General features: G+C 40.5%; 1 protein-coding gene across 4 annotated transcripts in view; it reads right to left on the minus strand.

The window, feature by feature from the left end:
• The window catches only part of PLEKHG1 (pleckstrin homology and RhoGEF domain containing G1), a 126251-nt gene that overhangs the window by 43648 nt on the left and 59972 nt on the right, over positions 1–22631 (minus strand). For 2 of the 4 annotated variants that reach the window (XM_039707525.1, XM_039707526.1), the window contains exon 4: positions 2880–3418. In XM_039707525.1, the coding sequence (XP_039563459.1) occupies positions 2880–3418 (539 nt within the window). Of the gene's footprint in view, positions 1–2879; positions 3419–9311; positions 9476–22631 lie in introns of those variants that run through there. The other 2 variants (XM_039707529.1, XM_039707527.1) reach the window with 2 other exon arrangements.

Raw genomic sequence — 22631 nt, forward strand, 5'->3', positions numbered from 1 at the left:
GAGGCTTTTAACTCCCTTAAGACCCTCATGCACAAGCTGGAGGAGTAGGAGTTGGATAAGCAGACAGTAAGTTTGACTTAGAACTGGCTGAACCAACATGACCTGAGGGTGGTGATCATAGGCACAAAATCTAGTTGGAGATCAGTGGCTAGCGGCATACCCTAGGGGTCAATACTAGGTTCCACTCTGGTTTATGTATTCATTAATGATCTGGCTAATGGGAAAAATAGTAGATGTATAAAAAGAAATTATCAAGAGAAATAAACAAAACTGACACCTCACCACCACCACTGAAACTAATAAAAAAAAGCTCCCATCCCCTAAAAATCTAAAACCCAAACAAACAACACCACCACCAAAGGAAGGGGAAAATATACGCAAATTTGCTTTGCATTTTTATACCAGAAATGTAGAGAATGTAGATTCAGAGATGTGAGTGTTGACACCCTCTCAGTTCCAGCCCTGAAACATTTTTCAAAGTCCTGAGAACAACAGTGAGAACACATTCTTTTTAAGTAAGTTCCTACTGCCTACAGAGAATGCAGCATCAACAAATCCCCTCTACTAGAGGACAAAAAGCATTAGGCTACATCTCTACTGACAGTTCTCAGATGGGGGTAGAGGGTGATTAAAATAGCACCTATTGATTTTTTCCTTTTTGTTCTTATGCTGTCCTCAATCTGACACCGCTTCAGATTTTAGCTCTTTATATGTGGGTTGCCCCCCTCCTCTTTCTCCCTCCCTCTGCCAAAAAAAACCCCCACCCTGAAACAAAAAAAACCAGCCCTCCTTACTACTTTTAGACTGTGTACATAAGCTTCTGGGGTCCTGGTGGACAACAAGCTCTCCATGAGCCAGCAGTGGGTCCTGGTGGCCAAGAAGGCCAATGGTATCCTAGGGTGTCTTAGGAAAAGCATTGCCAGCTGGTCAAGGGATGTGATCCTGCCCCTCAGCCCTGGTGAGGCACATCTGGAGAGCTGTGTCCAGTCCTGTCCAGTCCAGAGACTTGGAGCTCCTGGAGTGGGTCCAGTGGAGGGCAATGAATGTGATTAGGGCACTGGGGCATCTCTCTTACAATGAAAGGTTGAGAGAGCTGTGCTTGCTCAGCCTTGAGGAAAGGGGAATTTTGTCAATGAAGCACCTGGAGGGAGAGTGTGAGGAAGATGCTTCCAGGCTCTTCTCTGGGGTGCCAAGCACTAGGGTGAGAGGCAATGGGCAGAAACCGATGCACAGAAGTTCTGCATGAATATATGGGGAAGGGTGACTGAGCACTGGAACAGATTGTGGAGTCTCCCTCACTGGAGGTATTCAAGGACCATCTGGACACAATCCTGTGCCAAGTGCTCTAGGACAGCCCTGCTTGAGCTGGGAGGTTGGACCAGATAGTTTCACACAAAGCTTTCTAGACTCATTATCAGGTGCTGCAGGAAATAGGCTTGGGCATTTCACAGGTTCACAATTCCTTTAGTTTTTACATAACAAAAAATGCATTTGCCTTATTTATTCTACATCTACTGTAGTGATGCTTGAAGTATTTTCCAGAAAACATTTATTGGTATTCCTCCTTGCAACTGGAAAATCTGTTACAAGATATTCATTTTAGTTTTCAGTTTCTCAAGTTGTACAGTTTACAGCATAGGAGAATGAGTGAGGGCTAAGGCTTCCAAAAGCATGGGAAGTCATGCCTAATGGGTGGTTACTATGCACAGAAGCTGACTTGGTTCTGCAACATCTGACAACCTTAAACAGTCCAAAATGAAACTCAGCCAACAGCTGAATGTAGTGAAACAGCACCAGCTATGGAAACCAGTGAAACCTTGTGGAAACAGCAACCTGTCTCAGAACTTTGGGTGGGGTACTGGTGTTTTAATCACAACATGCATTTGAGTTATCAAAGCCTTCCCCCCGACATTTTTCCCCTGCCATTGTGGGACCACACAGGTTAGAGCTGCAAGTGGGGAAGACTGTCTCCAGCTGGCTGATATTTCCTATCTCAGATGATACATACACCTACCTGGAGCTCTAGATTCTACAAACAGCACACTAAGCACTTCTTTGTGTGTTAAACCTGTAGGCTACAAACAACAGCCAAGGAAATCAATTGTCATCTTAAAAAATGCAAAGCAGAATGATGCTGATGGCACAGACACAAGTGCAGAGTGAAAAGAACAATCCACAGAAGGACTCATCCATATTTTTCCTGTACTAGAAAGAGGAAATGAAAGGTATTGTTCGGCTAGGGACTGGACAAAAACTCTGCTACTACTAATAAATGCTACACCCATTCAGAATAAGTATTAAAGAAAATGTAATTCCTTCATATTACAGCCAAACAACAGTATTTTTCAGCAGACATATGCCATATTCAATACTACAGGCCAACGACAGAGAGAGAACTGCAGCTGTGAGCTGTATGAAAGAGACAGGGGAAAAGTCAGGAAAGAACTTGCAGGGCTAGGACTCTGGGAGGGCTGGGAAAAATCAGTAAGAACCTTCAGATAAAGCATATGAAGAGGCAGTTAAGTCTTGTCTTACTTCTTGCTATACACTTTAGGACATGGAGCAATCTCATTATTTTTTTGTTAATATAAAAATATTATCTTTTTTTTTACTACAAAGCATTTGTCACTCTTTGCTCACTACTGCTGCCAGCTGCAGGATGTTTTTTTTTGTTATTTCTTCATTAACACACAGTAACATCTTAGATTTATCTAATCAAATAAAAATTAGAAATACACTTAAACAACAATGTTACACTAATTTATAAAGACCAGCAAATGCCGGTTCCACTGTCAGGTCCATGTGTCCCACTGTGAAATCAAGCAATGTAAGAAATGGCATTATGGAGCAGTTAACACTGTCTTAACCAAGCTCCCTACCTTGACGATGCTTTTTAGATCCTGCACATACATCCTCTCTGTCTCCAGAATCTCTTGGACAACTCTGTCTACATAGAGGAGCTTCGGACTGGTGGGCTCTGTGACCAGGGACATCGCACAGTTTTTGCTTGCTCCTTTTGGTTCTGCTTTCCTTGGCATGCTTGGCCTTTTCTCAAGGTTTCCCTCAGGATCCTCTTGCTCCACAGCAGAGTTTCTGCGTGTTTTGTTGCTGGAAAATCGCCTGGCTGGGACCAGTTCTAGCTTGATGGCACCTGTTTCTTTATCCTGGTTAAACAAACCCAAGTGGCTGTTTGAAACCAAGGTCATTCTGCTTCCGAAGGAGCAGTGGCTGTCCCTGGAGGATGCGGAGGAGGAAGTAGAACTAAAGCTGACAGGACGGTCACTGTCTGACAGGTCCATGGTGTTTTTCTCACAGTAACGGAAAGATCTGCTCTCCTTGTGCAAATCTTCCTCTTTCTTCTTGGAGTCAAGCGCCTCTGTCACAGCTGGTACAACATCAAGAGGTAAGTGGAAGTCATCTAAACAAACAAACAAAGAAACAGAAGAAGTGGGTTTATTGTTGCTGCTCCACATAATGCAAAAGTTGACGGCAGATACTTTTAAAGCTTTTTGCATAGAAAGCAGCCAAAATTCTATTTAAACCAAAAGACAACCAGAACAACATGGTTTGGGCGGCACAGTAACTCTAATGTTTTTTAGGTTGTGGGGATCACCCAATGAGGGCTACAACACCACATTCCTCCTGCTCACACGTCTGTCTCTGGCACATCCTTTTTCTGCCAGTGTGCTTCTTGCTAGCACATCCACTGCCCAGGCTCAGCACAGGAGAAAAACAGAACTCAAAACATTTTCCTTAAGGTTATAAAAGACCACCACAACTTTATGGGAGCCCTGCTATCTCCCAGCTGAGCCCCAACCCTGGCTTGGGAGGTTTGGAAACCTCAAGAAACACAGTGATACCAGAAAGCATCTTTCATTTTGAATTCTGTAAAGCCAACAGTCTTAAAAAAACTAAAAGCAGTTATCAATTACCAGCTCTGTGGCTTGTACAAAAATACTAAAAGCAGAACGATTTCCCAAAGAAAATAATGTAGTTTCTGAAGAGAGTCCCCACCGGAAAGAATGCTGCCAAATAATTCAGTTTTCTACTGGGAAAAATAAGTAATTCTAAAACTGTTCTGCACAAGCCAGAATATTACCCCCTGCTGAACTGACCCAAAGCTGTTTTTCAGATCAGTGCAACAACAAAATAATATGTCTGTCTTCCTGTTGGCATTTCAATTCTGCTTTATTTTCCTTGCCAAACTGCCCTGCAGGACACTGTCCACGATGCAATGCAGATTTGTCTCTGGCCAAGTTGTGTGTGATACAGCATAAGAATCTGAAAAAGTAGCTGCAGGTAAATTCAATACTTCAAAGCTTTGTTTCCTCCCAAAAACATCTTGCTCATGGAATTTCAAAATGCCTGTCCTGTGAAAAAAGGGAAACTTATGACAATTTAGGAAGAAAAGCAATACTGAAGCTACCCACAGCACGGTAGCTTAGTCCTTATTTTAGTCCAGTGACAACTTTTCAAAAATTCATACCAGTAATTACAGCTCTTGACAACAGTTTCAGTAAAGAAACCATAAAGCTGCAAATCAAACCCACCCAGCTTTTAAGGTGGCCCTTCTTGAAGTGAGTCAGACTTGCTATGCAATTACAAGCAGAAACCTTCCAGACACACAGCTCCTGCAGCTGTCAGAGCAGGGGGAGGATTTCATCCAAAGCTGAAAGCAACTCTCCTATTTTTTAAAATAAATCCAAAGCAAACAGAAATAAAATACCAGAGAAGAATGTTTTGATTTATTTGGCCCATCTTGAATGCACAATATTTCATTTGTATGTGAGTAATTACTAGCACCATTTCAGTCATGATGGGATTAGCTTTCTATCAAGGAGAAGTATTGCCCTCAAGGTGATGTAAAGAATTAACACTGAGAGTAACTTGCTCATTACAAGGGCCAGAAATTGGCCATTAGATTAAAAACCTAATTCAGAAGGTCTGGACCTCTGGTTTTATCTTGTAGTCTGAAAATCTATAGCCTTTCTTTGTGCCAGGTTCTTCTAGTTTTGAAGCACAGAAGCATATTTGATAAAAACACATCAAGTACCAGTTCCAAAATAAGATATAAAGCAATAAAATAGGGAAAAATATTAAAACAGAAAAATGCACAAAAATTAAAACAGAAAAAATAAAATTCTCTTGTTTCTATGTGGGCACAGAAAATTATGTGTGCCTTGCTATTACTGGTGATAAGTATACATTTTTGACAAGAAAGAATGTGTAGATATAAAGCAATAAAATAGGGAAAAATATTAAAACAGAAAAATGCACCAAAATTAAAACAGAAAAATAAAATTCTCTTGTTTCTATGTGCGCACAGAAAATGACGTGTGCCTTGCTGTTACTGGTGATAAGTATACGTTTTTGACAAGAAAGAATGTGGTTTTGTTATCAGCTTTGGATAATTTTTCACATTCAAGTTAGAAAACACAACACTGCTGAATGAAAAATGCCCCCTTGAAAAATGCACAGGATAAACAAGATAACAGGGGTAGCACTTCCGCTAACTTACTTCAAAGTATTTTACTAAAATTACATGACAAACACCTGATTAGCTACATTTAAGAGGGAAGTAAAGGCAAAAACTTTATGAAATTCCATTACCCCACATTCTTTTCTTCCTGTTTCATTAACATATGGTCTGCCTCTCAGGTAATAATGCAAAGGCATTAATAGTAGTATTTGCTTGACAAAAAATTTCATTAATATAAAGAATAGAAACAACATACAGTTCACATCAATGGCATTGGTGTCAAAAAAAATGCTAAGGCAGTTTTACATAGGACATACTTGTAGCCAGAAGCACTAGGAGAACCTAACATGTTTTAGAAAACCAAAGTAAATCCACTTATTCTTTTGTTTAATGACAGTGTCATTGCTTATCAAAAAAGCTGAGGATTGTTTGGAATAGTTCAAATGGATTTGCTCTTTAACACCTGTATTCCCAGTGACCTTGGCAAACCCCAGGCAACTGCAAGGCATGGCTAATTAATTGCATGCAACATAGTTGATTCAACTTCCTTTATTTTTTATAGAAACTGCTGATCCTGTATGCTTCTGCATAAATTAAACCAAACTAGGTATTTACTGCTTGGTCTATTTTGTCCCCAGAGCTTCATCCTGACTATTAATCTGAAAAGTTACTTTTTACTTCATTTTTACTCCTTTCCCAGGTGGACATAAATCGTCATTTGGCTTCTCTGTGGAGAGTTCTGTTACAATTTTGTCCATTGTGTCTCCAACCAGTAAAATGTGTTCCTCAGGGTGCACTCTGATGGCACAGGAGCCCAGCGTTCCTGCAGAGCAGCAGGCAGGCACCTGGGCAGCTGGCACACCCAGCAGAAAGTCAGGGCACAGTGGACCGGGGATTTCAGCATGGCACGGAACCAGGAAGCAGCTCACTTCCCTCAGCTGCCAAGTCCTATACCAAACACCCTGCTCATGGAAATCAGGGTTTGGGGGCACGCCCTGGTTCTGCCCAGCTCTCAGTTCCTGCCTCAGGTACAGATAGCTGTGAAAAACTACAGCCCTTCCCAGTAACACAGGATCTGTTAATCTTCCAAGGCTTCTCAAGTTTTTCTTCAGAAATCCATCTGAACTTTGTAATGGGCACTGATGAGGCCACACCTCAAATCCTCTGTTCACTTTTGGGCCCCTCACTGAAAGAAAGACATCGAGGTGCTGGAGCGTGTCCAGAGAAGGGCAACAGAGCTGGGAAGGGTCTGGAGCACAAATCTTATGAGGAACATCTGAAGGAGCTGAGGGTATTCAGTTCAGACAAAAGGAGGTTCAGGGGAGACCTTACTGCTCTCTATAACTACCTGCCTAAAAGGAGCTTGTAGCCAGGTGGGAGTTGGCCTTTTCTCCCAAATAACAAATGTTAGGACAAGAGGAAACAGCCTCAAGGGGAGGTTTAGATTGGATATTAGGAAATATTTCTTTACCAAATGGGCTGTCAAGCACTGGAATAGGGTACAAAGGGAATGGTGGAGTCACCATCCCTGGAGGTATTTGAAGATGTGTAGATATGGCACTTGGTGACATGGTTTAGTGGTGGAAATGGCATAACCACTGGGCTAAGAGCTGGACTTGATCATCTTAAAACACTTAGGTAGGACAATAACCTCTACAATTACCCTTGCTGTTAAAATTAGGAAGAGTTTTTAGATGATTTCTGCAGTCACAAGGGCACCAGGACAGAGAGCAGTTGAATGGAGTTCATTGCCACAGCCACATGCCCATACTCTTTTCTCTTGTCAGCATCTGTATTTGGATTTTCAGAACTCTGAAGAGCAGTTTTACTCTGCAGTTGTACCACTAAGTAACTTCACCCTCGCACCAGCTACCTAAGGTCTGTAGCAAATGCCTGGTGAGAAATTCACAAATGAATTAATGAGAGTGAAGAGAGTGTAAACAGCCTTCCCCAGGATTGCTCTCAATGAATCATAACTGACCCAGTGCCTTTGCAAACTCTGTAACCTCCAGCAAATTTTTCTCTTTCATAGAAATTTACTATAAAAAGCAAGTAATTTGTCCCATATCCTGTGGGACTGATTTACAAGCCCACTCCAGCCCATCCTCCCAGCTTCAGCAGCACTGGTGGGTAGGTGCATTCATCAAAACTCAGTCTGCAAACACTGTGTGAAATCATAGGTTCCCCCAGAGCCTGCACAGGCTCTGAGCAACTCTTCTATACCCTGACCCATGTCTGGCCTGGTTCACTGCTTTTTTTGTTAGGCTTTCTTTTGGTTACTGAACCTTTTCAAGGATGAACGAAAATAATATTGAGAACTTTTGTCAGTTGTGAATAACGGTATTTAACTCAGTCTGGGGAGAAAAAAAAAAGAAATCTTCAATTTGCATACTTTAATTAAGGAATAACAGTAATTACTTGTTAGTTCAGCACTGAAAGGAGGATAATTACTACTTGTCCCTACTCACAAGGAAACATGCTCCCCAAACAAGGTCATTTCTTGTTTGTGCCTTTGCATTAATTCAGTTACTCTCTCCCCCTTCCCAGCCCCTGCAAAGCTCCCTGCTCCTGTGTCACACACACACTGGCATGGCACGACCCCAGAGTGCTCCCCAGCAAGAACAATGACATGTCCCTGCTCCACAGACTTGCAAGGGCAAGGAATACTACTGTTTCATCCCAACAGGCAACTCTAATATTAGTTACAAGGCTGAAGGCACATGCAAAACAACCATCTTGGCATGTCTCGGGTTTTCATTGCGCAGTCATAACCAAGTTCTCACCAAAAATGCATAACCTTCTTCTATCACTTGCTTTTCTTTAACAAAAAACCTCCTTCCTGTAATTATATTCATGGTAATGATAAATGGTTTTCCATTATCTCTGCAGCTTTGGCTGTGCTAGAACATTAGTATACAATGACAGATAAAGTGCTTTGTCTTTAAATATAAAACTGACTTAAAGATCCCCAAGTCCTATCTAAATATAGCTGTTTATTCCTCCAAGTTGTTTACTGCACATGAAATTTTACAACATACCACACAAGTAAAAACTCCAAAGTTAATTTATATTCATGATTAGCATTGCTATTGCCTTTCTCCTGGCAAGAAAAAGAGCACCTCAGGTGTTATCTACAAAGTCAACATTACCAGAAATTACAGTCCTCACATCCTCTGGAGTTTAGCTACCAAAAAGCGATGAGACTACAAGAAATAGCTTTCCTGTTTCTTTCCCCCTGAGATATCTTCATATTTTAAATAAAGCATTCATACTGTGGATATAATTAAGCAAAGTAGTTTAGAACAATTTCTACATTCAGTATCAAATTCAAAATGCAACACTGGAACTAAGAAACAAAAACGCTCTCCGGCTTCCCGAGAAAGATTAAAATCCATTCACTATCAATCCCAAATAATCTTAAATACACTCCCTATATCTTCTGCTTTGAATCCTGTCCAGGTGAAGGTCAGCAGATTTTTAATCACTAAATTTTGTATATGAATACATATCAGTTCTAAAACTAACACCCTCTGTGCAAAATATCACACTAGAGAGCTACAATATTTGCAGGATTAGCTGTCTAGCCTGGACTGTCACAAACGATCCTCTGCCAAGTATTTTAACTGAACTTTGAGGAACAGAAATCCCATTTATTAGAAATCTCACAACAAGGGAAAAGAGTCACCAACTAATGTGCTTCTCTCAGTCCAATTACTGTCCCCCCACCCCCACTGCCTGCAGTATTTAAAGCAGAATAGCCTCTGTCACAACCAAGCACGCTAACACCCGAGAACATTATTGCAAGGGAAAATCCTCTGCGACAGTATCTCACCGCTGAGGAATGTCTCTGGCTCCTGGCGCCCGGGCTGAACAAGTCCTCTCTCTTTTTCAGTCCTCTCCGAAGAGCCCACGACCTACCTGTGCGGCAGAGGAGAGGCGCGGGCTCCGGCTTCAGCTGCTCCCGAATTAGCTCATTGGGCACTCAGGTAAAACGAGAAGCTCTTACTAGTCTGTACAGCTCCTCCGCCAGAAATATTGCATGAGTCAGCTTTTATCTATCACAACCCTAAACACAAAGGCTTTACAGAAACCTGATTCACAACTTTCTCATCGCCTTTTTCCCAGCGCACCGACAGCCTTCGGCATCACTACAAGCTTTAAATGACACATGACATCATGCAATTCAGGGACAGGACAATGGGCATCACTGTGGGTAACTTTAAAATGCACACTTCACTGAGCAACACCCACTAACTTCCATTTTTCCAGGCACAACACTGAGCAAACATCAAATAGAGCCCCCACTTCCACAGCATTTGTTTGCTTATCTGTAGACAATATTGATAAGTATGTATAGCAAATAAATCACTTGCTGGTACTGTGAAATTTCTGTGTTTACGTTAAAAACTTCCATGAACTTACAATATAATAGGATGATCCTGGGAAATATTCTGGATCTTATTCTGCCCTAACATAAACAGGAACAGGCTTTTGCAGAGTGCTTGCAAAGCTTCAGTGGTTTGGGGTTTTTTTCAGGGCAAGACAAATGAATTTCAGAAGAAAATATGAAACCCATACAATCAAGTGTTCTGTGCTAAATCACAATGAAGAAAAGAAAAAGGAAAAATAGAAAAAAAAAGAAAAAAAAGAAAGAAAAAAGAAAGGAGACAGTGAGAGGAGAAGCAGGAGAAAAGATGAAAAACAGAAAATGAGAAAAAAAGTATATAGGCTGGTGCTAACCTGCTAACCCATGAGAAAGCTGACATCTCCTTTGCCTGCAGAGGGTGTGGTGGCATTTCCATCTTGGAGCTGGGAGGCAAAAGAAGTCAGAAGAGTTCCCAGCTGCTGGCACCACTTTCCAGGTGTGCTCTCACAGCTGCATGCTGAAATGCAGCCCACAAAGAGGCATTCTATCTTTAAAATTATACTTGAAACCAAGTACCTATGTCCTTGCACATGACACAGCCTCAGCTTCATGCAGAGTATTCCTAAAGAGCACAGTCCTTGAACAACGCCTTACAGCAGGAAACTGGAGGTAGAAAAGGAAGCCTTGAGAGCATTGGCAAAGCTGTGAAACACTTTGATCTGAACATCAGGGCTCTTGGGGTGAAAGTCCCTTTTACCCAGGCTAAGAGATCAGGTGTTTACAGCCTGCCATGCTGACATCACAGATCACTGAGATATGCTCCCTCCTCTATTCTCTGGATTCTCCCACAGCTTCCGAGAATTTTTTTAATACTTACATATTTACATTAAAAGATCTTTTTTCAAGATCTGTGCAAAACACTTTAGAGTGAGCTACAACATATATGCAAGTCCTGGACACACTCAAAGGCACAGAATGGCCAACACTGGTGCCAAAAATTTCTGTACATCTACAGTGCAGCACCCAGCTACTCAAATCACTTGAATATAGCAAATATACCATACATTTGCTATGTTCCACATGCACCCATATTTCTGTCAGGAGCTAATTATTTACTCCTCTGGACTTCTGCTTTCTCACATCTTGTGCCCACCTTGCCTACAAAGCTTCTGTCACCTCCAAGTGAGAGGTTTGAACTTATTCCTGGACAGACCTGTAGAGCATTAACCAGACATAGAGCACTACCTGGTAAATTCTGTGAAGTCCTAAGAAATACAAGCAGTATCAGCAGCTTCATCATTTAGTGGTGACAAAGCTCCTGAACTCTGAAGCCTCAATGACAGAAAGCATCCCACATCTGTTTCAGTGGGCTGGGTAAAACCAGGGGCTGCAGCCCTGCAGTGTGAGCTTCAGCCACTGAACTGGCACAGGGAGCTCTCTTGAGCACTCCTGTGGGTGGAGGAAGAGGGAAACAGAGCTGAGATCCTTACTTTGCTCTGTCTTGGTCTTTCATCTCTGCACACCCACACCTGACCTTAGCTCTCCCTTCCATCCCCAGGTATAAGTCAGCAGAAGTTTCCTCCACACATAAGAATTTCCCCAAGAACAACCCCTCAACCTCCACCACTTTAAACATGCATCTCTCTGAGAGCTGTCAGGGCAGAAGACTGGAAACCAAAAAGCCTCCTGTTTTACTGATGTGCATCACAAATGACAGATTTGTCAGTACACAGATGTGTCAGAAAATAATGGGTTGGTCCCACTTCTCATTTTCTGGTATTTAATGCATTTTGTTAATTTGCACTATCTTTTAGGATTAGGGGCATACCTTTCTCTGCCCCATCTCCTGCTTTCTTCTATTGTATATACAGTGGCATAAGACCACAATTTTAGTGTATCAGGATTAAGATTTGAGAAGGGTGACCTGTTTTTACTTTGGAACAAGGCTTTGATTTTTCTAAACTTCAACAATAAGTGAAGTTTATAGAGGTTAAGACCAATGTTATTCTATAGTTCCCAGTTGGCTAAGAATTTACTGAAAAATAAGTTATCCTCAGCAAAATTTTAAAAAATCACCCCTAACTCAACCACAAGGTACATTCAGGCTAAAGGACACAGTGACATCTTCCCTGGAAGTGCAATGTAATGTATTAATAACTCTCTGCAATGCAGTAGCTATTTAATCTGTACACAGTGCTGCAGAGACACCTAACAAAAGGAACAAGCCATCACAGGCTGCTGATGTACTGCAACACAAACAGAGCATATGGATCCAATCCTCCATTTATAAGCCTTTTAGAGGAATTGTTTTGCATCTCCTTGTCAATTTTGAAGGCTGGCTTCTCTCCTCTTTAAAAAGAATTTTAAAACAGCACAGTTCATTTTTTTTTCTAAATCAGAGCAAATGAAAATTCTGTGAAGATTTGTAAATGTAAATGCATATGGAGGAATAACACCCTAGATGACAAGCAGGGATAATACCCTAGATGACAAGCAATCAAAGCTTATACATCCTTTTCTTGGCTCCTACTGGCATTTAGTGAAGAAGTGTAAGAAATGTGTTCAATATGACGCTGCTTGATCATTTTAGTACTTTTACACTCAAACTGCTGTGCCAGAATGAAAATCCCATGTAGCCTTCCTTCCACCCAGCACCACACAGGATCAGGCCTTGCTTCCATCCTACACCCTATCACTGTAACAGTGCTTGGACACCACATTTGGGTTTTACTTCTTCCTGTACTAATCTACTGCTCTGAGCAAACGTCCTGCCAGGCCAACATGTAACACAGCACTGTTTTCAACTTCACCTAAGCAACCTAAACTTGCTACATTTGGTTTTTACTTCTTCCTGTACTAATCTACTGCTCTGAGCAAACGTCTGCCAGGCCAACATGTAACACACTACTGTTTTCAATTTCACCTAAGCAACCTAAACTTGCTGAGAACTGAAGTTCACAACTTTTCAAAGCCCACCAGAGCATGAGCACACAGAGGGTCTTGGCTAGGCAGCCAATATAGCACACAACATTTATTGCTTTACCAAGAACATTGGGAGGTTTTTAAGTCTAAAAATTGTTAACTGTCTCTCACTTTAAAGCAGGTAAAACAAACTTTAGAGAGTGAGACACAGTTTCAGAAGAAGGAAACGTAGCATCTATGAATCATTCTTGCTAGTTCCAATGAAAAACCTGTATGACCCTAAGACATCCTTTTACAACTCACCTCTTTCAATTTCAATATAACTTGTAACTGCAGTATCTAGCACAAACAGATTAGTTCTTTTAAACTCATTTTAACAATTTTTTGATTGCTTCTGCCTCCAAATTCTCTGTTGACTCACAAATCTTTCCAGTGAAAATCCTGCATGAAACAACACACATTTTATAAAAGCCAGTTCTCTGATATAGCAGACAATGTTAGATGCCAAATAGAAGTGAGTTTCAGAAGCTTTAAATAATTGATGTTTTTCTTTAAATACAGCTAAACAATCTCTCCCATTTGGTTTCCAACTAAAGCCACTTACTGGAACCTCCTCTGCACCTCAGGAAGCAACCAGAATTTTGAAACAGAACTGAAATAGTAACAGCAGGCTCCTCCTAACAGATGTTCACATTTACAACAAAATGAAAACTTTCTTCTGTACTTCTTCTCTTGCATAAAAATGTAAGTTGCAGAAAGCAGTGTTCATGTTTACGTCTTGGGGAGAAGAATCCTTAAATTGTACCTAGGTTGGAACTAAGACATATTGGTGGTCTGGCTTCATCACAGACTGGCTCTGGCATTTCAAGTCAGTTGTTTTCTTGTGCTCACCCTCCTAAAAGAAAACATTAGGTCTTATTTTTAAGATGGCATTACACCAGTAAGCTAACAGCTCTTTCAGAATCCCAGTTCAATAGGAACATATGCAATGACAGTTAAAGAACTCTGGATTTAATAAATGACTGCAGCAGATTTTTACAAAATACAATAATCAGTATTCTGATCTCTCACAAACCTTTAAATGAAAATAAATAAAAAGAAACGAAGCAGATGTTCAGGTCCAAAGGAGTTTAACATACACAATGTCTTCTCACTGTATTACTTCTACAGCCAAGTGTGGAATTTTACATGAATAAGGTCAAGTAGACTAAGACTGCCAAATGGCAGCAAAATAACTGGTCACAGCAGAAAAATCAAAGGTGTCTTGTTTCTGCCACAAACACCAGATCCTTAAAAATGTAGCCACCCCAGTTCTTAATTTTTTAATTTCTACTGATGACCCAATCACACCAGGACTGCCATTTGCCTTGATTTGGTCTTTCCAAATTGCCCCTTGGAGCATGGGGAGAACATCTGCATTTTTAAACTATGGGCATCATGTTTTACACCTTTCCTCTCAATGTCCTTGCCTGGTGCAATACAGAGAAAATACAGTGCTACATGAAAATGAAACCTCCCTTCCTTGTCATTCCCTTCCCTGCCTTGTCAGCTTTTCAGCCATGTCTATGAAAGCCACTCCAACAGATCCATGTTTGAGATGAAGTAGTCTTCACAATGCTTTCAGAGATGCTTTAAGGCCCTTCTGCAGCATCTACAATACTTCCTATTACTTCTTTGCTGTTATTTCATGCACACAAACCATTGAGAGCAAAATTCCCATCCCAACAAGCAATACTTTCTTTAGAGTTTTTGTATTCAAGAAGCAAAGCGTGAATTGAGATTGGTATCTCTGCAATGTCAGTGTACAGAGCAGTGCAGCCTCTGCACCCATATGCAGATGGTGTTAATGCCTGCAGCACTTATTGACATATCAGAATTCAAGATTAACAGTGACAACAATCACACTTCAGAAGCCACAGGGCAAGAAGCAAACAGATTAGAGGCCCAGACTTGGTTACAGAGAACATTTGGTGCATAATTCACAGCAACTGACTTCCTGAGTCATAAGCCTCTCTCTCTGCTTTCTTATCAGAGCAATAAAAAGCTTTATTTGAACCAGACAGTCATTTTATTAAAGCTATATATATATTGCAGAAACCCTGTGCCTTCTTTACCAATAGCTACAGAAAAATAATCCTATAGACTTCAAAGTATCAAAATTCTCTAACATTCCTATTCAGGGGTATATTCATTGAATTTTTTAGACATGGAACACCATACAAAGAAAGATAGTAAAAAAAGGGATCTTCATATTTCCTCTGACCATTGGATTTACTATGCAATTTTTTGTCAATCTGGAGTTAAAAAACCCCTGACAAATGCAAACAAGAGAGGGGCATGAAACCTCTTAAAAATGTTTCACTTTGTGGTTCACAGCAAGGTAGCTGAAATCTAAAATATTCATGAAAAGACATCAGATAACAACTGTCTGCTACCATCCTTCTGCTTTTCTGGCTTTTTTAGTCAGTACTATTTTACTTCTCTTTTGCAGCCTTCAAACACTTCTATATAGGCCAGTTTTCAGAGTTCTTGTTAACTACAATAAACAACATCTAAACCCATTGGTATTTAGTAAACAGCTCAGATGAATCTTCTCAGTGATTAGATCAGAGACAGGGAAAACAGAAACTTAGACTCCTATTTAAATCCAGTTAGTACAGCTAAAGCAGTTATTTTTCTCAGATTTTTCCTTCACACTTTATATTTCTTCCAGATAGGGATATTCAGTCCCACCACTTTCCTTGTTTGGGTTTTCCACTTGTGTGTTTTCTATGAGAAAGAAGCAGTAAATCCTTCAGTTTTAAAATATTAGAGCTAGAATCTGAATCAAATTCTCAAATCCAAAACACACAGACTGGACTTGGCGAAACTTCACCAAAAGGCCAATTTTGTGGTCTAAGACAGGTGAGGGTGGGGGCTGAGGAGGGGAGGATGTATTAACTCTGTGGTGCAACAGCAGGATTTTACGAACAAGCCATACTAAAAACCAATTATTTTTGTTATCCCTGTTTATAGAGAGAATATCAAAGCTTTCTCAACTCCATGGCCTACACACATGGGAACTACCAGGTAATTCACTTAAGAGCCATTTTCATCACTTCTCTAGAGTCTCTTTTTATTTAAGAAACACCCAAACCCCCACACAATTAAACATTTCTCGTCTTCCAAAACCTGTGACCAAATTTAGACCATTAAGCCGTAAATCCTCAATGAAATAACTTCTGTTATGTCCACGCTTCTCCTTAATTTCAAATGTCACCTTCCAACTTCCCTCAGGAAAAGCTTTCACTTAACATTCAAACACGAAACCAATCATGAGGGGGAAAAAAATCCTTCCCCTCTCTTTCATGCTCTCCCACGGGCACACTGCGGAGTGGCAGATCCCCGCAGGGACAGAGGGACTCCTTGCCACAGAGGAGCACAAAGCTGGTAGAGCAGAGGAGCCCTGAGGAATGGCCCCGGGCTTCTCCCAGCCCTCTGACAAGGAGGCCACAAGCTGAAAATCAGTTTCCCTCGGTCTGCCCTGACATCCCCAGCGCTCGGAGACTCTTCTCAGCCGAACAATGCTGCGCATTCACTATTGAGCTCCGCGGCGCAGACACACCGAGAGGCCGCGGCACGGACATTGTTCCACGGCCTCCAGCCTCTTACCACAGCTATTAGCTGGCGTGCTCACTTTTCAAACCCTCATCTCTCTGGAAACCCTGACTACCATTATTTTATTACAAAGAGGCACAGGTTAAAAGAAGTTTAGCTGGGCAGTTCCCTGCTCTTCCCTCTCTGGCATTACTTATAAAGTATGACTCACATAGGCAGAATTTCATTAAGAAGCATTCACTTTTACATTTATATAGAAATTTCTGTCACTATTGAAGTGTTCCCTTAACAAAGATCTTGACAAAAGATTTGCAAGGTTTTTGTAATTAAGTCAGTAAGTGAATGCAAACAGATGACCAGCCATAACAATTTAGTAACATGATGAAATAATTTGCAAGCCAGTTCAGTTCAAGTAACTTTATTTAACAAAAGAGAAGGATGGTGGGTTTACTCAATTTTTTTGTCTTTTACACTAGCTTCTAAATACAGCCATGGATGAAATCAGCTATACTTATTTCTCTATCAAAGCCATGTATCTCTTAATACCACAGGCCATAAGAATGGCTATTTTCTTTGCCAGACCAAGAGAGTCTGGCACAACTCTCTTGAGAGTACAAGTCCCTTTTACAATTGATCACTATCACTTAACAGAGCAGCAAAAGATACTAAAATTTCCTCTTCAATGATTTTTCAATTAATACATGTTCTTTATAATGTAAAACTAATGGACTTGAAACACTTCAAACCTTTCAACTATGCACAGACCCTGCCAATTACAAATTCATTGCAAAATATTTTGAAGGTTAGAAAAACAATCTGGGAGAAACATTCCCCTCCTGACGAAATTACAACAACGTTCTTTGAAAATAATGACAAAGGCATCTTGCACTGAAGGCCTGAACACTTCATAGCAAGAACAGCCAAACTGACTGTGGTCACATTGCTGCCTTTTGCATGGAAATTGTTACAGCTAATCTTGACTCAGAAAAATGCAACATCAAAAACTGAAGAGTGCCACAGCTAAACTGTGACATGAACGTGCATATTGATGGAAAGAAGAGAAGCTGCCAGTGGATCACCATGGGTAAGAGATCTTCAATGGCAAAATTACCAGAGAGGGACTGGTAAAAAGCGTCTCCCAACAAGCATAGCACAGATTCACTGAAATTATCAAGAAGAGGCTTCAATATCCATAATCCCCTTTGCCCTTTAAGGCGTAATAACATGAAGTCGTTTTTAAGATTCAATGAACAGCATTGACAGAAACTGTTTCTAGAAGTATCTGCCAGAGGATTGTACAAAACCTAACACAGTTTGATCTCTACATTTAACATATATTGATATGTGTTAGATATGTGATTTATTTAGAACTCATACCCAGGGAAAAAAAGAACATTCAAGAAAAAATCCTGATACAACTGATAATTTATTGATAATACTTTTGCATCTGCCAATAACTCTGCAATGGAAGAATATTGCACAGGGAGAAATGTGAGAGGATGAAAGCCTAGGGGAGCAAGAACAGAATGCCTAACCACTCAATAGTGTTAGTCAGTCACCACTGCCAATTTGTAACATTCTGAGTTGTGGTCCTACATTTTATGGATCTTCTTAGTCACAATAACACTGACACACAGGGATGGGACCAAACTACTATCATAGGGATTTGCCAGATTTGTAAGTGGAGGGATCATGAGGTTTTTTCATTATCAAGTTCTATTTACTATGAAGAGTATAGTTCAAACTCCAAGCCTCACTATGCCAGCACTATCTCTCACATCCAAAGGTGGCAAGAAGCATATTTAAGATAAAAGACCTGATAATCACCATTAGCAAACAGGAAAACAATTATGCAGTATGCACTGAGTGTGTTATACTGGAGCCCACCATTCCTCCCTCCCCCAGCCCCTGTATTGACACTCCCTCCTCTTATGTTTGCTTTCCTCTTTTCAGACTAACACAGTTGGTTTGGCAACATATCACTGATACCAGTGGTTCTGCTTTGAGCCTGTAATATTACTCTGCACATAGTGATGTAGCTAGGAATCCCTCCTTAGCACTCCCACTTGCCCCTTTCATTTATCCCCTTTGTTACAGAGATGAATGGCTGTGGGCAGTGACAGCTTATACTTTGCACAAATAAAGGTAATTCACTATGCAACTCCACATTCTCATCTGAAATAGATTCATTTTAAGGAGGGGAAAAAAAGAAAAGAAAGAAAAGAAGAAACCTTTGGACTTGCTACAGCAGTACAGAAGGGATGTACATGCAGCATGTCAGAGTTTTCAAATTTCCGAAGTGCTTAGACATGGACTTTCTCCATGTGAGTTTTAAGGAAACCTTTACTGTATTTAAATCAGAACCTAAAATAGCCACCCTACTAAAATTGGGGGGAAAAAAACCCCATATTTTTCATTAGTAAGCAGTTAATGGTAACCCATGAGGATAATGTTTAATGCACTTAGAAGACAAGGTGGCTTTGTCTGCATAACCCAGAGGTGATGCTGCAGTGTCTGCCATCAGCCTTGTGTTAGGGCATAGCTGGCTCTCTACCACAGATTCCCAATCCCACTGGCAACAGAGGCCTCAGCTAGTGCCTCTGTAGGGTACAGAACAGAACTGCACCCATTCTGATACTTTTGCTGCTGTACACAGACCCTTAACTGTTCCTCAGTTCAGTGCAGAAGCCATCTCACACGTGCTTATAGCACATGTAATCACTGTGGTGTCCTTTGGCACTGCAACACATTCAGATATGGTTTTTATGACATAAGGAGAGGAAAAAAACCCTTTCAACTTTATATATATATGGGATAAATACGTGCATAATAACCATCTGTTGCCAGATGATACACCTTGTTTTGAGAAAGAAGGACAAAGCTCGATCTGTTGTCACAATTACAACTCTCCACTCTTACTGGAAAAACACAGGCAAGGTTAAATAGTTTTGATATAATGGTTATGCTTTTCAAGTGCGATAAAAGTAGGACTGACACTGACTTAGTGAAGCCTGAAGGCTTGATAGATATAACACTCTGAGACAGAAGACAGATAGAACATCTTCCTTCTTCAGCACCTACATGCACCATCAACTTGGGACACTCCTGAGGCTGGGGTCACTTAGTGTGCAGACCCTGTCAACTGATTCCTTTCCAAATGCTTTCAACTCCTGCATTTCCCTGCTTGTTATAACAGCAAAGGCATTTTAGCAACTTCACACTGGGCTCTGCGGTCTTGACTTTTCAGACCTGTCTCACTTGCCACATGAACAGAAGGAAAATGCAGTTGTGACTTTGCTGAGCCTCCTTTTATAGTGAAGAATCAGTGGTCTAAACTATTTGCAAGTCAATTTTACAGTCATATGTCCAAGAAATATGAATAAAACTTTTGAAAACTAAGTTTTTGTTACACCACATGAAAATTCAACATAGAATCATGTGAAGGAAGAAGAGGGTTTCTTCTTTTTTTTTTCTCCTAGTGTGCAAAAATCTAGTGTAAACCAGTAGGTTTACAAACCCCTCGCTGCATTTGGCTCAGTTTACACTCTGATCATAACAAGAGATGTTTCCTTCTGTTGTTGTTGCTCCATACTTCAATTCCCCATCACAAACAGCTGGGCTTGTAAAAGCAGACATGTCAAAAGGTTAAGAAATGAACAAATAGATTTTCCCCAGCTGTAGGAAAGTAGCTGACAAACCCAACCTTATGGATCACAAGAAAAAAAATACTACTTTATACTAGATGTCTGGTATTGATTTAAAATGGAAATAAAGGAGCAGATTAAATTAATGTAGCAAAAAAGTAAGAAAATGCATGAGGAAATATTTTCAGTTTGAGAAAACGAGATGATCTTTGAGTAGGAAGAAAAGCATCTTAAGAGATTAATGATCTGGTGTGTGCATTATTAATCCAAAGCAAAATCCATTATAAAAAACACCCTGTTTAAGTGAGCATTATTGAAATATTAACTAGAGCATATTAGTAATAATCATGTATCAGCATAAAGGTTGTTCAGCAGGGACTACAAATATTTTATTCATCTATTCCAGAGATTGCATCAAATTTGTAATGCTCCTGAATATTTAATACTTTGCTTTCAACATTTGGCTTTTATATAGGATGCAAAATGATCTGTATTTTTTCCTCTGCTTACAGTCTTTAAACCCAAAGAAGACTTAAAAAGAAAGTTACCTCCTTGTGCAGGGTGGGGAAAGGGATTTCCTAAAGCCTTTCTTTTCTCCTCTTTCCTCTCCACCCTCCGGTAAATGAAATTAAAGGTCAGTAAGTACTCAGTGCAGTGGAAAGCCCCAGGTTACAAAAATAAATGGATTACAAAAAGCTATCCAAGGTTACAGTAACTGGACATGTATTCTCTAGACTATTCCCAAATCCCAGACACAGTTGTGGAAATGCACAAAGTATCTAACATTGCTAGCAAACAAGATTAAAGTATACTCATATGCATTGCAAAAAAATCCACACCATACACAGGAACAATATACCTCCCCAAATTTTTGCTCCTGCCATTCAAGACATTCATCCCTGAAAGAAACAATAATACAGTGCATTTTCCATCTGCTGTCCTTCTGTCTATACTCTAAAGGCACAGGAAAAATGTATCTTTACAAAAGATTTTCTTAATATATAGTCTTTAAATATTTTCTTACTCCTTTTGAAAGGCTGTAATTAAACAGTTATCTGGTTTATATCCTAATTAAAATCCTTGCAAGAGGATTAAATGCTAACATAAGGATAGAACTGACAGAAAAGTATATTTATGATGTAATTTTCAGACAAGTTCAGTCTCAGAGCACTCTAAGGGAGTCACTTTAAATCCCTGTTAAGCCCACTGGTGGGCTTGCCTCTCTCCTCTGACTCTGGATCACACACCCTCAAGCCCACTAAGAGCTCACTCCAGCAGTAATGGTCCTGTGGACACCCAGCTCCCTTTTCACCCGCACCAGGCTCCTGCTCAAGCTGGGCAGCTGCAGGACTGCTCCTGCCACAAGTGGGAGTGACCAGAGTGCATGGCCCAGGGGCTACAGGGGGAGCAGGAATTATCCCCTCTGTCACTGCACCACGGCTTCCTCTGTGTTTGGATATCTCAGGGAGAACAAAGGCGCCTGCACTCCAGGGTGGCACAAAAACCAGGCTGAGCTGTCCCACAGACTGGACAGATGGTTTTGCCGGTTCAACTAGAAAAGATGCCCATGACCTTACCTATTAAAGGACCTCTGGGGAGGTGTTGTGGGTTATTAGGAAGCGTAAGAATCTGATGTCAGACAGGCAGACTGACAGACCTCCTTATATCCTCATTTAAATACAGACTTTGGGTTCAGGCATGCAGTGTCATTGATTAAACTGGAATTAAGAAATCTAACAACACGTGTGTGTCTGCACATGTGTGTGTGAAGAAATGCCACATTAGTTTCTGGATAGACCTCACTTCATGTCAGCTGATTCAAACAAAACCAAGTTGTAGTAAGCCTCAGTGATTTCATGTGTGCATTTTGGGACTTCCTATCTCTTTTAGAGGTAGTTCATTTGGAGGGTGTTAAATATATCCTTTTCCTTTCTTCCCACATTCTCCCACAACAAGTGGGAGTATAGCTTCACTTCAATCCATCCTTTGTAGATCACTTACATGGAGGCCAAGACATTATTTTGAACCATAGAAAGGTAAATTGTTGAACTTAGAAAGTCAGCAAGCTAAAGGAAAAATGCTTCTGGAAAGTGTTTTTCTCCTGTAGCTATCAACTTTTAGAGAGAGCAAATCTTTCAGTCACAAAAGGAAACTAGAATGATATGTGAGGCCATGATCTCCTTAACCTTTAACTAAAGACAACAACTACTTGTGTCTGCACATCACACTTCCGCAAATCAATCTCTAGAGATAAAACATATCAGCAGTGACAGGAATAGGATATTATGCTGACACCCAAAATAAAAAAGACTTTGCACTTCTATGGTTTATGTATAAACACACCATGAAGCATCTCTAAAACACTCAAAGTCTGCAGTTTCTCTCTCTATCTTCTGCTTCTTTTCCCCCAAACACACCATGAAGCATCTCTAAAACACTCAAAGTCTGCAGTTTCTCTATCTTCTGCTTCTTTTCCCCCGTCTCAAAGAGAATTGGCAAATAAAACATCCAGAAATAACATATTTTGGGTTGTAACACAGCTTTTCATTCTTATACAGCTATGTCAACCCATACAAAATGCAATTACCATGATGACCAAATTAGCCCTACAGCATTTAACATT

This window comes from Passer montanus, unplaced genomic scaffold (assembly GCF_014805655.1).
Source record: "Passer montanus isolate IOZ18808 unplaced genomic scaffold, ASM1480565v1 scaffold2, whole genome shotgun sequence".
Classification (NCBI taxonomy): Eukaryota; Metazoa; Chordata; class Aves; order Passeriformes; family Passeridae; genus Passer; species Passer montanus.